Source organism: Paracoccidioides lutzii (genome assembly GCF_000150705.2).
Source record: "Paracoccidioides lutzii Pb01 unplaced genomic scaffold supercont2.8, whole genome shotgun sequence".
In the NCBI taxonomy this organism is placed as follows: domain Eukaryota; kingdom Fungi; phylum Ascomycota; class Eurotiomycetes; order Onygenales; family Ajellomycetaceae; genus Paracoccidioides; species Paracoccidioides lutzii.
This window is the reverse complement of record NW_015440954.1, coordinates 273,855-295,949: the sequence shown is the minus strand read 5'-3', so window position 1 is coordinate 295,949 and position 22,095 is coordinate 273,855. Positions and strand designations below refer to the sequence as shown.

General features: G+C 40.7%; 5 protein-coding genes across 5 annotated transcripts; 2 read left to right on the top strand and 3 right to left on the bottom strand.

The window, feature by feature from the left end:
* Positions 1-34: 34 nt before the first annotated feature.
* On the bottom strand, positions 35-948 carry PAAG_03049 (hypothetical protein; the record flags this gene model as incomplete). Its single annotated transcript, XM_015844828.1, has 4 exons — positions 35-105; positions 168-285; positions 435-757; positions 891-948. The coding sequence occupies 4 exons, from the start codon at positions 946-948 to the stop codon at positions 35-37; spliced, it is 570 nt and encodes a 189-aa protein (XP_015702034.1).
* A 563-nt stretch (positions 949-1,511) lies between these two features.
* PAAG_03048 (prolyl-tRNA synthetase) lies at positions 1,512-3,761 on the bottom strand (the record flags this gene model as incomplete). Its single annotated transcript, XM_015844827.1, has 6 exons — positions 1,512-2,920; positions 2,982-3,111; positions 3,169-3,248; positions 3,306-3,396; positions 3,544-3,616; positions 3,679-3,761. 6 exons carry the CDS (start codon positions 3,759-3,761, stop codon positions 1,512-1,514), a joined length of 1,866 nt encoding a protein of 621 aa, XP_015702033.1.
* A 306-nt stretch (positions 3,762-4,067) lies between these two features.
* PAAG_03047 (CCAAT-box-binding transcription factor) lies at positions 4,068-7,596 on the top strand (the record flags this gene model as incomplete). Its single annotated transcript, XM_002794456.2, has 4 exons — positions 4,068-4,838; positions 4,895-6,018; positions 6,085-6,625; positions 6,688-7,596. The coding sequence occupies 4 exons, from the start codon at positions 4,068-4,070 to the stop codon at positions 7,594-7,596; spliced, it is 3,345 nt and encodes a 1,114-aa protein (XP_002794502.1).
* Positions 7,597-7,962: 366 nt separating this feature from the next.
* PAAG_03046 (hypothetical protein) lies at positions 7,963-9,682 on the bottom strand (the record flags this gene model as incomplete). The annotated part of the gene is made up of 5 exons (XM_015844826.1): positions 7,963-8,756; positions 8,809-8,822; positions 8,893-8,942; positions 9,003-9,436; positions 9,499-9,682. 5 exons carry the CDS (start codon positions 9,680-9,682, stop codon positions 7,963-7,965), a joined length of 1,476 nt encoding a protein of 491 aa, XP_015702032.1.
* Positions 9,683-19,273: 9,591 nt separating this feature from the next.
* On the top strand, positions 19,274-20,838 carry PAAG_03045 (aminomethyltransferase; the record flags this gene model as incomplete). Its single annotated transcript, XM_002794454.2, has 2 exons — positions 19,274-19,683; positions 19,773-20,838. 2 exons carry the CDS (start codon positions 19,274-19,276, stop codon positions 20,836-20,838), a joined length of 1,476 nt encoding a protein of 491 aa, XP_002794500.2.
* Between the last annotated feature and the right edge of the window lie 1,257 nt (positions 20,839-22,095).

Below are 22,095 nucleotides of genomic sequence, written 5' to 3'. Positions count from 1 at the left end.
AACTAGTTATCTAAAGTAATAAGATGACATATAATTAAGCATCACCACCACCCCCGGAACTGGATGGTCCTGTAGTAGCTTCACTAAGGAGCTTTTGGCGGAGGACTGTTTAGGACCTGTTAGATCGGAGACTATCTAAGCACAAAGAAAAATATTAGAAAACGTACACTCCTCGATTGTCCGTAGATTCATGCTCTTCAATTGCACGACTTTCTCCAACTCTCGTAGATTTGTGTCTAGCTCTTCGACCTTTGCGTTGTAGAAGGCGATGGCCTTTGGCATTGTCTAGATTTAAGCAAGGGAAAATTAGTTAGCGGATAGAAACTTGTGGGTTTCTTAGTAAAACAGGCGTAGTAAACGACCCTAATCCCATGATTCTAGGATACACCCAATTGCACAATACTAGGGAAGCGTAAAGCATAGAAATTACACACCTTCTCAACATAAAATCCCGTCCCCACATCCACAATTACATTCTTCCTATCTGCCAGGGTTCCTTTGACATACAAAGAGCTCGTCAACGGAACCAGAATATCGTCACTTTCCCCGGCCACAGTACCTCCCCCAGCACCATTTGTACCTCCGGTGGGAGGGGTTATACCGTCATTTATCGAGCGGATGCAATCGCGGAACTTTGACTGAGCGTTTCGTAATTTTGCGTGGGAGCTTGTCAGATGTTCCAGCTCTGAGCTCAGACGGGATTGGAGGGAGCGGAGTTGCGGGGTGGAAAGGGTTGCGAGGTCAACTGGTGATTTGGCTTTCAGGTTAGTTGATTAGAAATCTAGGAGCGGGAATTAAGGAATGATTTGTCTATTTTCCATAGATAGAGGGGCATGGAGTTGAGAATTGGGAACGGGAAATTTTGGGGCAGTTGGATTGTTTGGACGGACTTGCTCCTGGAGGGGTTTCACTAGGCTCTGGCTGCGCGAAAGAGGACTGCGAGGACATATTCTCGGTTTTGTTGTGTAGAGGGGTATGAATTGAATGGACAGAGGTAGACGATTAATTATTTTGGGATGTAAATAATAGTGATTGGGCATCCGGGAGGAGATGGTTCAGCATATCTTGTTATGTTGTTTGAGTTGTGGAGAGTAATTATAGTTTGACATACTAACAAATTTGATGGGTCTGGATGGAAGTTGTTAGTCGCTATGAAGGACAACCAGGAAAATGTGCCAGCACTATCGATATGCACTAATTGAGGAGAGCCTATGGGCTTCAAAATATATCATTAAATGGTTCATTTACAGAGAGAAATCTATGTAAAAGCGAGAGACAATTTCAGAAATGGAAATCTTTGGAAAAATTTGGTGTAAAATATAATACATGCGAACCTTTTGTCCAACCTATATTTGAGAAACACGGAGGACCAAAAGAATCAATTTTGACTCGCTCAGGGCCTTCAAATATTAGAAGGTGACAATATATTAAACTATCCCTGGACCCAAACCCTTATAATAATACATGTTGAGGGAATATCACAACGTAACAGAAAGTAAGACCACCTTCTTCTAGAGCCTATCAAGCAACGACTTGGTATAAAAGCGCAAATCCTGTAGTGATACTGTTTCCCGAAAATTCTCTAATCGTCGACATTGAATCTCCAGTTTGTTGTCTCTCTTCCACGACTTCCCAATGACGATTATCACAGGATACCCAATCAAATCTGCATCTCTGAGTTTCCATGTGAGACTCTTCTCTCTATCGTCAATTATCGCATCGACGTCGGCTTTCTGACTTTCCATGAGCGTGTCGTAGACTTGTTCAGCTTCCTTCTCCAGCTCTCTGTCTGAAATGATTATAACATCGAAGGGAGAGATGACCCTGGGCCAATTGAGTCCTTTGGGGTCTGCCAGGGTGTCCGCAACAGCAGCAATCATCCGGGAAACACCAATACCATGACATCCCATTTCAAGAGGAACCGATACCGTTCTGCTTGATTGAGCTAAAGCTGTTCTTTCCGTTGTTAAGCTACCTCTTAAAATTGAAGAAGGTATAGCCACAGAAGCATTTAGCACTTCGCTATATCGAGTTCCGAGATGGAATGTATGGGCAAGTTCAATGGCAGTGTGTGTTTCTACCGAGTTTTCACCGCACTTAGAACACCTGTCTCCAGCCGCAGCACTAACGCAGTCGAGTTTTGCATTAGTCCCCGGGTACTGGTGAATGGACAAGAATTGCACATTTAGCTGTTCTAGAGTTTCCTTGCTCTGTCCTGCTGGTAGTGGAGGACGATCGCAAGGTCGGACGCGGTAATCATAAATATCCAAAATAGCAGGATAACTAGATTGAGCCGCAGAGACTTGAGGATCTTGACTGGCTCTAGCTTGCCATTTCATCAACGGGCTGCTTACTCCGGCATCGAGATCCACTCCCGCTTCTCGAGCGATCGCTCTAACGGCATGTGAATTGATCTTGCGTTCCACTGGGTCGGAGTGACCCTCCTGTACCAGATACTTCGAGTAGAAAACTCTTACAAGAGTTTTTCTATCTTTTGAAATGCTCATCCACATGTCAGTTGAGATCGTAGGGGCTTGTTGTTTCCCTAATCCTGCAGACTCTGTATCGAGAATTGAATATGTTGATTGTTCGACAGGATCCTTGTATGCTTTCCCGTCGGAAAGTTCTTCATTGTATACATGACCGCAGCTGGAACAGCTAACAATAGTGTCTTCGCCTTTCGAATTTGGGAGATGAAATTCGTGACTTAAACTTCCTCCCATGTTGCCGGAATCTGCAGCAGCCACAATGTATGGCAACTTGAGCTCATTGAATAGTCGTATGTAGGCCTCTTTGACAGCGTTGTAAGTTTCTATTGCCTTCTCAGCACTGTAATCGAAAGTATAGAGATCTTTCATCATGAATTCTCTGCCGCGAAGTAACCCCTGTCGCGGCCTTGGCTCATCCCGATATTTCCTGCCTACAAATTCAAAAGTACTCGTTAGCAGTATATGGTGATTTGAAACCAGATCGGAACTCACCAAATTGATACAATCGTAATGGAAGGTCTCTGTATGAGCTCACAGAACTCTCTACAAGGGAGGTTATTTCCTCTTCGTGGGTCGGAGCAAGGAGAAACCTAGCCTCTTTTCGGTCTTCAAATTTAAAAAACTAATGTCCATTGTCTCAGTTAATGTATTGAGGGATTGGGAGGAAATTGCAGAATACCTCTGAATCCTTTTTGAGTCTTCCAGACTTTTCCCACAAAGCCTGGGAGGATATGGATGATAAAGATAGCTTCGATGCCCCTTGTCGCTACGGTAAACATACGACCAGTCAAATGATAGAAGACTTGGAAATCTTACCAAGTGTGCGCATGTGCTTATCAATCAGGCGTTCGAGCTTCTCCTGCACCCGCAGCCCAAGCGGAAGTAAATGGAATACCCCTGAATAGGCCTAAGAATGGTGAGCCAAAGAAAATAGAAGATGGGGACGTTTGATCCCACCTGACGAAGAAAACCGCCTTGAATCAGTAAATCATTTGCATCTGCCAAAGAATTGATCAGTCTATGTTCGTAAGTGTGAGGAGGTCTCGGATCATACCATGAGTCCCGGACTTTTTGCTGATTCCTCCCGTCGGAGTCCAGAAGCCTGAGAGTCGACTTCTTCCATCATTCTGTATATTAGTTAGCTCTGCAAAGCTATTCAAACACATTGAATGTTATGCAGTCAACATACATGAAATCTACATCGGTGAAATTGGGAAGGATACGGGATGAGAGGAAATCGACGAGGCCGTCCAGCTCCAAACAAGGTGACATTCATAGGAGCCACATTTAAAAGAGAGACTCAATTAAACATCCATAACGCATAAACTTAAAAAAAGAAAAAGAAAAACCCCTTCCAGATTTGAGATATATTGCCAATTCTATATGCAATTGAATCAATCTCATTTGATTGTCCAACCTTATAAAATTCGATGGCCCGTGCCTTCAGTGTCGGATTTTCGGAGAAACCCCTTCCGACGCATCCAGTATCAAAAAAATAACTTTTGGCTTCGAGAAAATGAGGGTTAGGAAACACATAATCTAGCAATTTCTGTGCGCTATACAGCCACAGTTCATACGATGGGGAAGTCAAAGACGAAGGGAAGGCGTTCTTCCGCAAACGATATTGCAATTTCGGCTGCGGAAAAACCTGCCAAACCTCCCGTCTCCAATACCGACTCACTTCCAGACCTCTCCGATGGAATTCTAGCCAACCTCACAAAGCGCATTGAACAGCGCTTACAGGGCCGGGTCGGCGCGGAAACTCTGCCACAGAAGGAGGTAAAAGCTCCCACCGATGAATTGGGAAATCGAAAATATGCGGGACCACAGGCTGAAGTTAAGTCGGATAACAGGAAGGAGAAGAAGCGAGATTGGAATGGAGAGGTAATAGCTCCTCAGGGAGCTGTAAAAGGAAGAGAACGGCCTAAGGGAAAACGAGAAGGACATGGAAATAAATTGGAAAATGAAATATATGCGATTGGAGGGAGTAAAGAGGACTACGACCTTCTAGCGGGAATTGACTCTGACTCGGAGATGGAAATGTCTGCGGTTACTCCCAAGCAGGACGGGAAGCAGGTTAACGAAAACACTCTCCGAAATGATATCGCACAAATGCTGAAGGGCGGTAATCCATCCCCGGCATCCAAACCTCCGAGCAAAAAAGTTTCCGTTGCGGAAGCTGTTACACCGGTTCCAGCTTCAAAGCCATCAAGAGAAGCAAACTCTCCGAAGGAATCCAAGCCATCAAAGGAGCCTCCAAAGAAAATTAACCTTAAGAAACCAACTCATGCAGAAGATAGTGAATCAAAAAAGTTGAACCAGCTCCATAACTCACGGTTGTCCAACATGGTTAGTTGTCATTTTCCCTTCAGTTCGATCCCAACTCAAATCTGACCTGGCGTTAGGTCGTCGAACCTCGACCTGATTGGTATGCCATACCTCTACCCCCAATTTCTTTAGAATCAACGAAGAGGAGCGGCATCTCCCGGCACATCTTGGACCGTATTCGGGAATATGCACTCTATCTCCTTGACTTGGAAAATCAAGCCTTTGCAGCTGCACAGCAATCGTTATCTTCCCGCAAGTTCTATTCCACAATTGTTTCTTCCGGAACCCTAAGCGATAAGGTGTCCGCCTTGACATTAGCGGTACAAGAGTCACCTATACATAATGTGAAAGCATTGGAGAACCTTGTTGGACTCGCTAAAAAGCGAAGTCGAGCCCAAGCTGTTGAGGTTCTTAGGTCGCTTAAAGATCTCTTTGCCCAAGGCACACTCCTTCCCAGTGATCGCAGACTCAAATCATTGGCCAACCAACCCGCATTGTTGGCTGCTCTTGAGGGTGTTCCTGGTGACTGGATGTCGTCAAATCCTTTACCCAATGGTTTAGAGCGGAGCCATCTCATCGTTTGGGCCTTTGAGGATTTTTTGAAAGAGCAATACTTCGAAATTCTGAAAATCCTCGAAGTGTGGTGTAATGATGAAATCGAATTTTCACGATCCAGAGCAGTAACCTATGTTTACGAGCTCTTGAAAGAGAAGCCGGAGCAAGAATCCAATCTGTTACGTCTTCTGGTCAATAAACTTGGCGACCCAAACAAAAAGATAGCTTCGCGGGCTTCGTATCTTCTACTTCAACTCGAACAAGCCCACCCATTAATGAAGACAACTATAATCTCAGCGATTGAATCAGACATACTCTTTAGACCAAGCCAAAGTCAGCACGCGAAATACTACGCAATCATTACTCTTAACCAGACCGTGTTGAGCAGTGGTGAGGAGAATGTCGCCTCTAAGCTTCTCGATATTTACTTCGGTCTTTTCGTTACGCTGTTGAAGCCGGCCAAGGATTCTGCGCGTCATTCTGAGCGTAAGCATGGCAAACATGATGGTAAATCTAAGAAGCGACAAGGTTGCGCTGCAGTTCCGAAAGGCCAGGCGCAGGAGGATGAGTTACGCGAGAAGCTTACTGCAGGTGTTTTAACTGGAGTTAATCGAGCTTACCCATTTACTAGTTCTGATGTCGAAAAGTAAGTCTGACCCCGATCACCTACTATTATTCATTCTGGTTTCTTACATCCATTTTTGCATTTTAGGCTTTCCAAACATATCGATACGTTATTCATCATTACGCACTCTTCCAATTTCAACACAAGCATCCAAGCTTTGATGCTTATCCAGCAACTATCCTCTTCTCACCAGGTTTCTTTGGACCGTTTCTATCGAACCCTATATGAGTCTTTGCTTGATCCTCGAATATCCACATCTTCAAAACAGTCGTTGTATCTAAATCTCCTATATAAATCTCTCAAGTTCGACTTGAATGACAAAAGAGTGAAGGCTTTCGTGAAGCGACTCGTTCAAATTCTCGGACTGCATCAACCTCCCTTTATTTGTGGAGTGTTCTATTTAATAAGGGAGCTGGAAAAGGCCTTTCCAAGTCTATCTTCACTGATGGATGACCCGGAGAACATCGAAGACGACGATGAGGAAGCCTTTAGAGATGTTCCTGAAGATGAAGAGCAGACTGTTGGGCGGGCGCCAGATCAGGCAGAGAAGAAAATGGAAATTCGATATGACCCTCGTAAAAGAGATCCTGAACACAGCAATGCTGATAGAAGTTGTCTCTGGGAACTAGTAAGTAGTGCTCTTGATTTTATCTCATATGACTGGACGGTTGTCACTAATCTTAAATGTAGCTTCCTTTTCTTTCTCATTTCCATCCCTCCGTTTCTGTCAACGCTTCCCATTTACTAGATCACACCACCATGTCCGGAAAGCCAGACCTTTCAATCCACACCCTTACTCATTTTTTGGACAGATTTGCCTACCGCAATCCCAAAGCGGCCCCCGTTATGCGTGGGAATTCGATTATGCAGCCTCTCGCAGGAGGCGAGAGCAAGGGCTTATTGGTTACCTCTGGAGGAACTACTGCCAAGTGCCAAGAACCTGTGAACAAAGAAACATTCTGGAAAAAGCAATACGATGAAGTTGCCGCTGAAGATGTATTTTTCCACGAGTACTTTAACCGCATGGATCAGGACAACGCGCGCAAAATTAAATCGAAGAAGAAATCTGGTTTCCGGGGTAGGGGTGGAGATGGAGATGAGTATGATGCAGAGTCGGAGATTTGGAAGGCGCTTGTTCACTCCCGACCGGAGCTTGAGGGTGAAGGGGGAAGTGAGGATGATATCGATGTTGATGATTTGGCGTCAGCTATGGGAGATGGAGATGATGGTGATCTTGAAGATCTCGACATGGATGATGTGGAAAGTGGCGATGATGAGGGAGAGCTAGGGGAAGAACCAGAAGACAAAGAAGCCGTTGTGGCCGAAGGAAGCGAAGAGTTCGAAGGATTCGGAGGCGAGGATGCATTTGAGATGGACGTCTCAGATGAAGATGCCTTTCGTGACAGTGATGAGGAAATACCTTCTGATCTGGATAGCGAAGTTCAAGAACTTATCGCTGCAGCTACGGACAAGGGAGGCAAGGGAGGCAAGCTTACGAGAAGGCAAAAGAAGAGGAAGCTCAAGCACTTACCGGTATTTGCGTCTGTGGATGATTATGCTGCCTTATTGGCGGATGATGACCCTGATGGTGGCTTGTGATCCATTTTCCGATGTACATGGGAGCGCCATACATGTTGGAATATTTCGATAGATGTTAAAATTTACATACCAGTTCCGTGATCTCGTGGTCATTGTTACGATATGTGCTCATTAACATCATACACCCTAGGGGAGAAGCAGGAGTTATATACAGCGCCGGCAGCTGGAGACTACCCTAAGGCTAACTGAGACAGACGTTGATCTCCGGAACTATCAAATGGACCGGTGCGATAGTACTACCCATCCAGAATTAGCCATCCCCAATGACGAATCCATTCATTATTAACAGGGCTCAACGGAGCAGAATAAAATGTAAATTAAACCGTAACATAGTTCATTCGAATAAGATATGTTAATTGAACAGAATCAACGGATTCCTCCCAATGTAATCCCAGGAAATCCCAATTCATGATTCAGGTGCTTAGAAAGTAACTCATCCCTCTTTTCAGAAACGGCCCCACTGCCCTCTTCATCCAATTTATTTTTCCTCAACCGAGCCTCAATGACCACACAGGCTTCAGCCCACGCAGCGCAGGTCCCTGCCAGCCCCTCGAAAAGGCTGTAGGGAGTATCTGGCATGCGAAACCGGAGCTCGCCAGGAGATATTCGACGGTGGAAAGGTGGAGTCTTCTGCGCATAGAGCAGCAACGACAAGGCTCTCGACAGAAAATAATCTGGCGTGAGGTCCTCTTCTTCTGAAGGGATAATGCCAGTCCTGTCTCTGAATGAGAGTTTCGCCTGAGCTATGTTTTCCTGTCCATACTCAAAGCTATCGTGTAGCATTAGGAAGGGCCACGCGTTTCCGGAGATGCCATGACACAATCCGCCGCCTTTGAATAGCAGTCCTTGTTCCCAAACTTGCTCACTGCCAAGCCGGATGGCTTCATCCCAATCTGGCTCCCAGAATGACCGTGTTAGGTCGGGGATGCTTCTTGCTTGGGCAAGCAGGATAAGTAGGCCTGGGGAACCGTGGCAAATTTGTACATAAGGGGAATGACGGGAGGATGAGTGAATTGGAAGTGATGAGGGAAGGTGGCCGCCATTCTCGATGGTAAGCCTGCATAGGCTATTTATAGTTTGTGCGATGATGGGTAGATGGTGGGTGGCTCCATCGTCAAGCTCCTCAAGATTGCAGGAAAGAAGAATGGCCAAAATACCAGCTAGATCAATGTTAAGTCGTTTTCACCCCAGTAAACTGGAATACTTGCTTACCTGTCCCATGAATTCTGAAGGCAATTTCAAGTCAGCATAGGTCATCCAAGGAAACGTAGGAGATGTTGTGGGGGAAATGCTCACGCTCCGATGTAGTATTTACCATGCCATGGCCACATAAGTAGTAGGACACTCTATTGTCCATATAACTATTGATATTCGTCTACGCCTAGCCTTCCAGTCTCTAAAATTACATTCACAATTCTTAGGATCATCGTGAACAGTAGAATCAAAACATCCATATTTTCCTCATCGAGGCAGTGTTGGCGAATGTACAAAAGAGCCCACAATAGGCCAACACGTCCGTATAATGCTTCATCGCCGCCTAACATTGTCCCCTGTTTGAGAGATAGCTCAGCAGCGTTTTGAAGAATATTCAGGTCACTCGAATCTATCGCTCGCGGTGTAGGTCGAGTAATCGCCGCTATGATACGGACGAGAGAAGCACCAAGAGTTCCTGAGGCCAAAGGTGAAAGACTCCTTGTCCTCAACTGACTGACCCCTGATACATTAGGGTTAATCCTCGAACTAGCCAATTGGACCAATTCAGATGCCAGAGACGGGATTTCGTCTTCATTTGCTATATAGCTAACCTGCTCCTCTAGCCGGAGAAACGTGAGAGCAATTCCTATTTGGAATGTTCAACCCCCAGACAAACCTTCGCATAGATGGAAAAAGCAGAACACATACCAAGAGACCCGTTGTAGATGGTGCCAAATGCATTGCTATCATCAGGATGCGGCTCTGGGTCTTCAGCCTTGAGAATACCCGTGGCGCACTTTACAGCCTCACACAATTCAGCTCGAACTTGGTGCAGTAACTCGTTCTCCAATTTGATGAGCTGAAGCTCGTTCTCGTAATATTGAGGAGCCATAAAAATAACACCAAACTGTTAAACTATATGTTCAATATTGTCAACATTGCCATTAAGATGAACGTTGGTGGGATGCTGTTCTCCCAAGACTGCCGTGACGTCATTCGAAAGAAACCTTTGAACAGGAAGCTTGACAGAACCGTGTAGATATAGACTTATTTCCAATGTTGCACTGAAAACCGCCCCACTCAGATGCAATTCGTAGCGAGTTAACGACGAATGTAAAAAAGAAGTTCTGGTTGAATAATGGGATTCGTCGGCCGCATGTTGATAGCTTGTTTGAGCCTCATGCAATTATGCCACCAATTCACAATAAAAAGACTTTAAATTCTCTAGAGCAAGAGTAAAGGCTTGAACTTGTAATAAATGCTATTAAAAGCAAGAAATATCCTCAATTCATGAAGCTGCAAGGCTATTTAATGTGTCACATTCAACTTTCATCTATCAACCTTATGACCAGTTTGCATGCATGAATTTATGTACAAATTCATATATATTATCTTCTGTTAAAGAGGATAGGCTAGTTTAATGAGTATTAAATCTAGCTAAACAAAGATTTCCTCTCTAGCTGGCATTTATTGAGGATATAGCTTTACCTTTTTACATTATAACATTTTATTACTAATTTCCCTCTCTCTTTCTCCCCACCTTCCCTTCAAAATTGTTAGCAAGAACTGGATTTTGAGATTGATTAAATGCTGTATAAAGCTCTAAAACTACTATTCCAGACACTATAATCATGACCAGGCTAAATGTGAAGATATAAAAATTATTCAAGACTAGTTTAAAATTTTTTAATTTATTTCTAAAACTTCTCTATCTCTTCTATTGCTACATATATCATAACATTATATATGGTCAACTTTTTATATAGTGATTACGATCTCATCGCAAAGTATCTTTTTAAAGACTTGCTAAATCAGTTACGAGGCTCACTTCAGAAGATAAAGCAAATATATGATATCTTAGTTGATCCTCAGAATGAAATTTATCAAAAGATAATATCACAACTTCTTATTTTTTTCTGAGGTAAGAGATAGCTCTTGACCTTAAGTCTGAAATAAGTAATCATGATGTGACTTTTCAACTTCCAGATATCTTTGAATGCATTTGCAAAGGTAATTCAACTACAACTACTTTTGATATTGTTAGCGCAGCTCATTATTTAAAATATACCAGATATTGATATCTGGTAAGCTATACTTGATCTCATAGTTATCATCTCACAATCAACTTCACTGGCAAGCATCTATCCTACCTTTTATAGTATATTAGTCAAATTCACCTCATCATTATAAAAAAACTCTAAGTAGAGATGTAAGTTGATAAATATAAAAATCTTTAAGAAGATATATAACTGCATATTTCAGAGTACTGAGAACTTTTTCAATAAGTACTTTGAGAGAAAAGACTAGAGTGACAATCAGATACTATTTGTCAACATGTGCTAGTTTCAGATAATAATAGAAACTGGGTTCAGTTTTCTAATACTTCTATACAAAGTGATATTTTTATCTAATAATTTTATTTTCAAGAAAGTTTTCTTTCAGAATTATATTACATCTATTACATCACAGTAAGCAAAGTAGATCTTACTGATTCAAATACAAAATGATAAGTTGATTTCCTTCTAATGGCTAGAAGCATAAGCCTTTTACAAAATAAATATAATTGAAGAGATATTCTGATAATTAATGAGCTGAAAAAATCAAAAAAGAAGATCAAAATCAAAGTTATATTATTGTAAATAATCTACTATATATGTGATATTATAAGAGGTTGAACCCCTAGATTTGCTCTGGCTGGCTGACTCAGCCTAGCCATCATTTGCATGTGCGCATGTGATCATGCTATGTGAGCTTGCTTAAGCTCAAGTTCTCATCTCATTCTTTTCTTCCCTTTCTCAAGCAATTCGTCCTTGTTATATAGGAGGACTAGCCTCTAGTTCTTAGAGCTTAACCCTTTACATTACGAATTGCTTCACTCCTTTCATTGATAGGCCACTGGGAGCCTTAATCCTGTATCACAAAGCTCAGCAAATGTGCTGATATATGATAGGCTATTGAGAGTCTTAAATCCTGCATCATGAAGTTCAGTGATAGCACTGATATATGAATAGACTGGATTAGCAATCATGCTAACAAATGAATAAGCAACATTGAAAATGTCTAGCTGAATGAGATAAAGTGGCAGACTTGTACAACAAATGAATCAACATGAAGCAATGAGCAGGGACACCTTCAGCAGCTTCAAACAACAATGGATGACCTTTCTTCAACAGCAGAAATAGGTCCAATGTGAGAACAAAGATTTAATAGCAGCTCAGCAAGCTGAAATAGCTAATCTATGACAAGCTTTGAACACTCCAACATCAACCCTCTCTCAATTGAACTCACAATCACTCATTGCAGTCAGAAGATCAAAGATCAAACTACTGGACTGCAAGAAGTATGATGATTTTAATCTGAAGCATTACCCTCAGTGAGAGCTAAAGCTTCAATCAAAACTTAAGATTGATGAGAAAGCTTTAGGTAATAATGAGAAATGTGCTTGGTATGTATACTCAAGACTAAAAGGAATGGTAGCAGCTCAAGTTTATCTCTGAGTTGAGAATAATAAGGACAAGATCAACTTCACAGTAGAGAGCTTACTGAAGCAGACACACATGCTCTTTAGTGATTCTGCATGACAGAAAAAGACTATGCAAAAGCTCAACAATCTACAATAAAGTAGAAGAGCTCTCTTTGACTTTCTGCCTGGATTTAATCAGCTACTGCTGGAAGCTGGTGGTCACAGATGAAATGATCATATTAAAAAGAGGTATTTGAAATCTGTTCTAAGCATGAAGCTGAGGGAAGGCATGATGAGTGTAAGAGAACTATCTCTCTATAAGAATTACTGCAGAGAGCTTAGATTAGTTGATCATCAACTCTCTGAGCTTAAGACTTTAAGGCATTGGTCTAAACATTGTGAGGACAGATCTTCTTTGAATCATATGACATCTAATTCACATTCTCTACTTTGTCATGCTGTTCTTAACTGATGAAATCAGTCTCAAGCTTCTACTGATGATCTGATAGATCTCTCTCCTGGTGCTGTGACCCCAAGTGCCTGCCACATCAAATTGATAAATCAGACAGAGGTTAATCAATGAGGAGAGCAAGGCCTGTGTCTGAGATGTGGAGCTGAAGGTCATATGATTAAGAGCTGCTCATTCAAATCTTTTATACACTCTGCTATCTCCATGATAGCTAAGGTGATCCCTGAGCCAGTACTGGATGACAATAATGTGAATATGAGTGAGGATTTGAGAAAAGAGTAGCTCCAACCAAAAGACACTGAAAGGAGTGAAATAAAAAGCTTATGAGAAAGCAATGAAGAAGATTTAAATCTAAGATGATATTCAAACCCTTCACTGTTGATGCTTTAGTAGATAATGCCTTTTCAACTAGAGCAATGATAGACAGTGAATGTAATGTCTATGATCTTATTTCTCAATTCTATGTTAACAAGCATAAGCTCCTGTGCATTGAAATTCCCTCTGTTAAAATGACTAACTTTGAAGACTTCATGAGACTCTTCACAAGCATAGTGACTGGCATTCAAATTGATATAGATGGTCATATAACTGAATGAGCCTTTCTTTACATGGTGAATGAGTTATATGATCATGATATGTATCTAGGTGACTCTTGGCTGGCCCAGCAAAAGGTGACTGTGATCCTTCATCAAAGAATTGTGAGATTTGAAGAGAGTGGCATAGAGGTAGAGTCTAGTTCAAATGCAAAAGTTGATGTGATTCCCATCTCTGCTGTAAGCTTTTCTAGACTTGTGAGTACTTGAGAGAAGTGAAACATCAAGATCTTCACTGTCAGTTTGACTGACATTCAAAAGACTTTAGAAGTGAAATTAAAGATTGACCCTAGACAAAAGCTGCCTGAACATTATCATGAGTTTTTGAACATATTTGATAAGGAAGTCACTGATGCTCTACCCCCACTTTGTGGCTCAGGTAGAGATCATGAGATTGAACTGATTAAATAGACTGATGGTAGCACAGAACAACTCTCTTGGGGCCTATTATATAATATATCTTGAGAGGAACTACTGACTTTGCAAAAAACTCTTACAGATTATCTGAATAAGAGTTTTATTAGAGTGAGCAACTCCCCTGCAGCCACTCTCATACTATTCACAAAGAAGTCTGGGGGTGAACTAAAATTCTATGTGAACTATTGAGCTCTTAACAAAATCACCTGAAAGAATTGATATTCTTTATCATTAATCAGTAAGACTCTACAGTGAATTGAACAGGCTAAATGATTCACTAAGCTGGACATTATTGCAGCTTTTTACAAGATTCAAATCACAGAAGGTGATGAGTGGATGATGGCCTTTAGAATCAGATACAGACTATTTGAGTGGCTGATTACACCCTTTGATTTGACCAATGCTCTGAGCATATTTCAAAAATATATCAACTGAGCATTATATAAATATTTGAATGACTTCTGCTCAGTCTATTTAGATGACATCTTGATATTTTTCTCAAGAAGCTTACAGGAGTATTGTGAGCATATACAAAAGATGCTTATGCATCTACAGAAAGCAGGCTTGCAGGCAGATATCAGAAAAAGTGAGCTTGAGGTGAACAGCATAAAATATCTTGAATTCATCATTGAAGTGAGCAAGGGTATATAAATGAATTCAGAGAAGATTAAAGCTGTTTTGAAATGAGTGACATCTACTACTCTTAAAGGTGTACAAGGATTTATAGACTTTGCTAATTTCTATAAACAATTTATCAGAGATTTCTCAAAGATTGTGACCTCACTGACAATTCTTAGATGCAAGAATATTTCTTTTTTGTGGATGAGCAAGGCTGAGGAAGCTTTTAAGCATCTAAAATCAATGTTTATCTCTGCTCCAATTCTGCTTCAATTTGACTCTGACTGTGAGACTATATTGAAAACAGACTTCTCAGATTACACCTCAGAAGGAGTGCTGCTACAATATGATGAGCAGAGCATTCTACACTCATATGCCTTCTTCTCTTGCAAGTATTCACCTGCGGAATGCAACTATGAGATTCATGATAAGAAGTTATTAGTGATAATTAAGTGTTTAAAGAAATGAAATGCTGAGCTACAAAGTGTAAAGGAATTCAAGATTCTCACAGATTATAAGAATCTAGAATACTTCATAACTACATACAGACTAAATGAAAGACAGCTACATTGAATGAATATTCTCTATCAATTCAACTTCAGAATTGATTACTGGCCAGGAAAGTTAAACACTGAATCAGATGCTCTATTGTGAAGAGAGTAGAACATGTCACAAGATGCTGATGATGAGAGAATCAAGCAGAGACAAGCTCAACTACTTAAGTTTAATGTACTAGCACCTGGAATGGAATCAATAGTGACTGCTGCCAGTGTGAAACCTGAGATGTCTCTTCAAGCTCAGTGAAATGAGACTCACAAAAATGACAAGATTCTGCAGCATCTGAAGCAAACTCTTTGTGAGAAAAGATTTAGATTTTCTTCTGAACTCAGCATTAAGGTCTTTGTCTCTAAGTGCTCTTTAAATGAGAATAAGGAGCTTCTCTTTCAAGATTGTAAGTGAGTGTCAGACTTCAAACCTCTTCAAACCAGATTAATGCATGAGACTCATGACTCACCTCTTACCAGCCATCCTGGGTGAGAGCAAATGACAGGAGTTCTAAGATGTGAGTTCTACTGGCCAGGCTATGCCACTGATATGAGAAGAATGATCAGAAACTGTCATCTTTACAGATCAAACATCATATGAAGAGATCAACATCAGAGACTGCTTAAGCCTCTTCTCATTTCTGAATGCATGTGGCAAGAGCTTTTCATGAACTTTATTGTGAATCTATCAAGCTCTAAAGAATACACAAACATCATGATTATAATGAACAGACTGATCAAAAAAATTATATTAAAAGCAGTTAAGAAAACTGATGCAGAGATAGTAGCTAGAGTGTTCCTTCACATCATCATCTCTCAACATGGCATCTCTAAGGTGGTAGTATCAAATCAAGAATCAGCTTTTACAAGCATATTTTGAACTTGAGTGTGTGAGAAATTAGACATTAAGAGATGACTCTCTACAGTCTATCACTCAGAGACTGATGAAGCTACATAGTGAATGAATCAGACTCTGAAAATCTATCTACACAAGTACATTAGCTTTCAACAGAATGACTGATGTGAATGACTTTCTCTAGCAGAGCTGATCATCAATAATAGAGATGCTGTCTCAATGGGTGTGAGCTTATTCTTTTTAACACATCTTTTTCACATCTTCTCTATTGATATAGCCAATGCATCTCCTGTTGAAATGTCACATAATTTCATTGAGTTTGCAGATGATTATATGAGAAAGACTTATGAAGTGTTGAAGTGAGCTCAAGTAAAAATGACAGATGCTCAGCAATCTCAAGAGAAATACATAAATAGATAAAGAGACCCAGCTTCAAGCTTTCAACCTGGAGATAAGATCTGGTTGAGCTTAGAGAACATGAGAACTAATCATCTGTGCAAGAAGCTGAATGCAAAATACAATCAATATACTATGCTAGAAAAGATAGAATCTCATACTTATCAACTGAATATCTTACTCAGCATTCACAATGTCTTTAATGTAAAGCTCCTACATGCTGTGGTGACAGATTCCCTGCCTAGTCAGAGACAAACTGACTGGCAGCCACTCACTATAGAGACCCTGAAAGGACCTGAGTTTGAGATTGAGGAAATTCAGAGTGAATGAACCTATCAGAGAAAAAAGCAATATCTTGTTAAATGAGTAGGTTGGGCTGAGCCTACATGGAATGACACAAGTCTCCTACAAGAAGTGAAGGCCTTGAACACTTGGGAGGCCTCTCAGCAGGCAAAATTAGATGTAAAGAGAGCTTTAAATAGTCATAAAGGCCTGCAACAAAGAGGGAGAAGGGGGGTATTATAAGGGATTGAACCCCTAGATTTGCTCTGACTGGCTGACTCAGCCTAGTCATCATTTGTTCCTGGCTGGCTGACTCAGCCTAGCCATCATTTGCATGTGCGCACGTGATCATGCTACGTGAGCTTGCTTAAGCTCGAGTTCTCATCTCATTCTTTTCTTCCCTTTCTCAAGCAATTCGTCCTTGTTATATAGGAGGACTAGCCTCTAGTTCTTAGAGCTTAACCCTTTACAGATATTTTTGTTGCTTAATTTATCTGATAATTTATTCACATATTCATTACCTGTAAGATCAAAATGAAGATGTAAGTATTTAACTGCTCAGGTTTCTATAGCTTATATATCATTAATGTCAATGTAAACTCAAAATTATTTCTTCATATGTTTGTAAACTATATCATGATGAGTGATAAAAAGCTAAGATTGAATATCTTTATTGCTAGAAATAAAGATGACAGCAAATCAATAATTATCAAAAAGTTTGAATTCTCAAAAGAAATAATACTACAGCTAAGTGAAATGTATTATAGCGCAGCTGCTTATATATAAATTAAAGTTGATCCGCTTTACTATACTCTCAAAGTTTGATTCATTTCAACCTCAATCATATTTGATTGCTCATATTGATTTAATTTAATTTACAATCATCTATATATTTAACTGCTTGTTCATTTTTTATTCTAATTCTTAGTTTAGTATTCTCATCGCAGCTACTTAATTAGATATATAAATTGAAACTATTATCTTATTATCATTTTGATTCTAGTTAAGTCAGAACAAAATACTTTTTTTTAACATGTTATTATATGCTGTATAACTATATATTTTCTCATAAATGATGAAGAACTAAAGAGTGTAGTCAAGCTCTTATGAGGATCAGAGAAGTAGCATTTAGAGATGGAACTTCTCAAGCTAGCAGCTCTAATAAAAAATATTTAAAAGATTATCAGAATTATTGATTACAATATTATTATTAGCATAATTGACATATTCTATAATTAATTTTTGATAATAAGTATTATAATTTAAAAGTATACTTCTCAATATAGTCTTCTTATTTTATCAATCTCAGTTATTCACTGAGTCTTTTTTCTTAAATACTCATCAAAAATTATTTTTCAGAAAATACAAATATTTAGACAAGAAGATATAGATATTCAAATAATTATATTTTATTAATTAATTATTGAGAACTTTTTAGCAGAGGAATAAACTTATTTTCTTTATTTAGTTAGTATATAAGTCAAGTCTCTTTGATAAAAATAATAAAGAACTTTATGATAATTATGTTCTCTACTATCTGATAATATCATCTGTTAACCAGCTAATCTATAAGTATAAATTACTGTTAGAGCTACTTATGACACTTTATGATATAATAAAGATATATTAGTTTTTTTATCTGAATGAAAATACTCTTTATTAAAATATTTCAGAGAATAATATAATAATAATTAATTTTGAAAAGATAGATGATTACTATGACATGTTAATTGATTTAAACCTTGTTAAAGAAGTTGAAAATGAGTGAAGTAATGCACACTATCAAACTAATACAATAAAGTTCATGACAATTGAAGCACTTGTTAATGTTAATCATACTTATCAACATGATTTTAAGTCTTTCTTCTATATGCTTATCTGATAATATATTCATCACAGCTGAAAAAAACTAAATAAACTACAAAGATAAAAACAGGTTTTATCACAAGACAGTTTGCTAAGAGAATAATATACTGAAACTTATATGAAAATTGCAAGAATCAAGTGAAGTGACATACAAGCTGATGGATTTGAATACCTTCTGCAGAAGTTTCTACTGAGATTAGAGTGTGTCAAACTCCTTTGCAGAATCATATAAGGTATGCTATTTCTTTATAAGAAGGAAAAAATTATTGTTGAAATATCATAAAACTCACAAATACTCTATGATCCTATTTTTAAGGTGTATGATGATGTGATAGTGCTGATTGAAGCTTAATATGTTTAATGACTACTTTGTTATGATGTATTAATAGTATTGTTTGTATTAGTTAGCCTGCTTTATTATGATGAATAAGTATTGTTTATGTTAGTTAAGGCTGCTTAATGTGTACTGTCTGATTTATTGAGTATTTGAGACCTATTGTTCAATTGCTTGCTAATTAGCCTCCTGGTTTTTAATGCAACCAAGTCCTTCGGCATCCTTTTCCTAAATTTCCAGCTGTCTATTTGTTTATTCAAACATCCACTTCTGAAGATGAAATCGGTCTGTATCCTGCTATTGGTCCGTCTCCCCAGCCTTTGCGCTATTTTTGAGTCAAGGGAAACCAAACAGATCATGTGATGGGATTTCAACCATTCAAACAGAGATTCAATGGTGTTTTAACTCCTTTTCCATCATTACCATTTATCCTCAATTACTCTATAGTTTTTGGCACCATGTTTGAGGTCGTGGAGAACGGTCCTTCGGTGGAGGTCAATACGATGTTTGACGTTTCCACTGTGTAGAATGAAGCCGGACTAACAATCCTCCGATACCCGAACTCCGAGCAACTTCTCCGCATTTTTATCCCCAACCTCAACCCGTCATTCGCTGTCAAACTGCAGCCCGGTGTACGGTTCACCATGATGCCTTTAACTGCCCGATCGCTTTTAAAGAGGGTCTCTGTCCCACGGCTAAGGACTGGCTATGTGACATCAGTCATCCGGGCCACCAATGCCTCGAGGTCGCTTAGCTCTCGCGCATCCGAGCGGGCGGCTCTTCCCACCATCGCCAACTACCCCAGCCGCGTGCGTTCACACTCTCCGGCCAAAGTTGCTCTTTCGCACCCATTTTCAAGATGGAGTTCCTCTTCTTCCACGTCTGCGACACCAGCATTGAAGAAAACTCAACTATATGATCTGCATATTACCCACAAAGCCAAAATGGGCCCTTTTGCCGGATACTCTATGCCATTGCAGTACGCTGACCTTAGCCATATAGAGAGCCACCACTGGACCAGAACCAAGGCTAGTTTGTTTGATGTGAGCCATATGTATGTCCCAACGAATATTTCCTAATTCTTTTGGGGCTTTGAGGTTCAACGGCACAATGGAGCTTATTTCGCTAACAAATGCGTTTCAGGGTTCAACATCATATTCGCGGGCCTGGTGCTCTAGACCTTCTCATGAAAGTTACACCTTCATCCCTGAACCTGCTCCATGATAACCGATCAACTCTCTCCTGCCTCCTCGATGAAAAAACTGGTGGTATCATCGACGACACTGTCATTACCCGTCTGGGCCCCGAATCATTCTACGTTGTAACAAACGCCGGTCGACGCAAGGAAGACCTAGAATTCCTCCAGAAAGAAATTGATGAATTTAGACAGTCACATGACCCTTCATCCCGCGAATCCGTCATTAACTGGTCTATCCTCGATAGCAGAGCTCTCGTCGCCCTCCAAGGCCCCTCAAGCGCCGCTGTTCTCCAGTCCCTCATTACCCCCGGCGAAGCGTCCATAGACTCCGACCTCAGCACACTTCACTTCGGTCAGAGTCGTTCCTTACATCTCAATTTACCAGATGGCACACACACACCATCCCGCCTCCTCATTTCTCGCACAGGCTACACCGGGGAGGATGGCTTCGAAATTTCTATCCCCACCGACAATGATCCGCAGCTTCCCATCAAAGTCACCGAGCTATTCCTCTCCAACCCTGAAGTCCGTCTTGCAGGCCTAGCCGTCCGCGACTCCCTGCGTCTTGAAGCAGGAATGTGTCTGTATGGCCACGACATAACCATCGCACAAACTCCTCCAGCAGCCGCCCTTGGCTGGCTCGTCGGCAAGGACAGACGCGACCCATCGTCCCCTGCTTCTTCCTTTAATGGTGCCGCTGTCATTCTTCCGCAACTCGAGTCGCCGGCTAAAACGCTCAAAGAGCGACGCGTCGGGCTGACTATTGAGGCTGGACCTCCTGCGCGCGAAGGTGTACCAATTGTTGATATCGCTGATGGTACGACGCAGGTTGGGGTGGTTACATCTGGTTTGCCAAGCCCCACGCTGGGAGGAACCAACATTGCGATGGGATATGTGAAGCAAGGGCTTCATAAAAAAGGGACAGAGGTCGGCGTTTTGGTTAGGAAAAAACTGCGGAAAGCTACTGTTACTCCTATGCCTTTTGTGCCGAATAAGTTCTACAAGGGGTGAATTTAGGTTTTTATTTCAGGTTGGGTTCCTTCATTTATTTTGCTTTGTATTGTCCTTTGAAATCTTTGTATCTTGTTGTGCAAATATGGGTGGCTTTGACCCCGGAATGTTCAACTCAATGGGTGAGGGGATCCAGTTCCGTTCAAGAAACCATCGAATATTTCAGTCCAGGATATCAAGTGATATTCTTGATCTGTGAGATATATTTCCACAAAATGTAGAAACGCCTCTAAATAATCCACGAGCCTGCTAGTTAGTTGATTCGCTTGTTACTGCGCAAAAAATGTAAAGAGTAAATACCATTAAGCTTGAGGAAAAGACGGGAAAAATGGACCCATTTTTGCAATTTCTGGCTCAACTTAACCAGAAAACGGACATTAATAGCAAAAGAAAAATACTCTCTCCCACCCGCTCGATCTCCGAAAACTGTATTCCTAGGGAGCGATCTGATGGGGAAGGATGGAAAATCATTGAGAACCAGAAAATAGAAAGGGGCAAAATAATAGCTTGACGTGTGATGAAAATTAAAACAGTGTCAGGATCGAGATTGGTGGACGTTGCAGCGGAAAAAGGCAGAAGAACAAAGGGGAAGCCAGAAATGAGGGATTCAGCTGCATTGGTGAATTAAATTGGTTGCAAGCTGGAGCACAACAAATGAACAACAGGGCAGATGGTCAGTTAAACGTCATGGATTCAGAGAAAAACCCAAAATGCGTTTAATGGGCAAGCAGACAATAAGAAAATAAAAGAGGAAGAAGGTGGTTAACCGTGGACGGGCACTTGGTCATATCCTGGCCAAGGGTTTTCTCCAATGATATTAAAATTCACACCAAATGGAAGAAGGGAGTAAAGAGGGACAAGGAAACAAGCCAGAATACTGAGTAGAAGAAGTAGAGAAAGAATACCGTAAAAAGAAAAAAAGAACAGAGGCATGAAAACGACAGTAGAATTTAATGACTGTGGAAACCCTTTCGGAGGGGGATAAAATCCGGGGCGTTTCTCAAAAGTCCCGAGGAGAATATCCGCCAAAGCCAAATGCGCATCTCAGCCGGTATGTTAAAACTCATAACAAGACCAATTTCAGCAGAGCTGCTGATAAATAGAGACTCCCAAGATCCCTATTTTAAAAACAAACGAATTCCACCATCGAAAAGCATGAAACGGACGACCCATTAAGTAAAAGAAGGGCGAAGGAAACCTCCAGAGGAAGAAAAAACATCTCCTTTAACTACCTCCAATCCTCCATCCAATTAAACA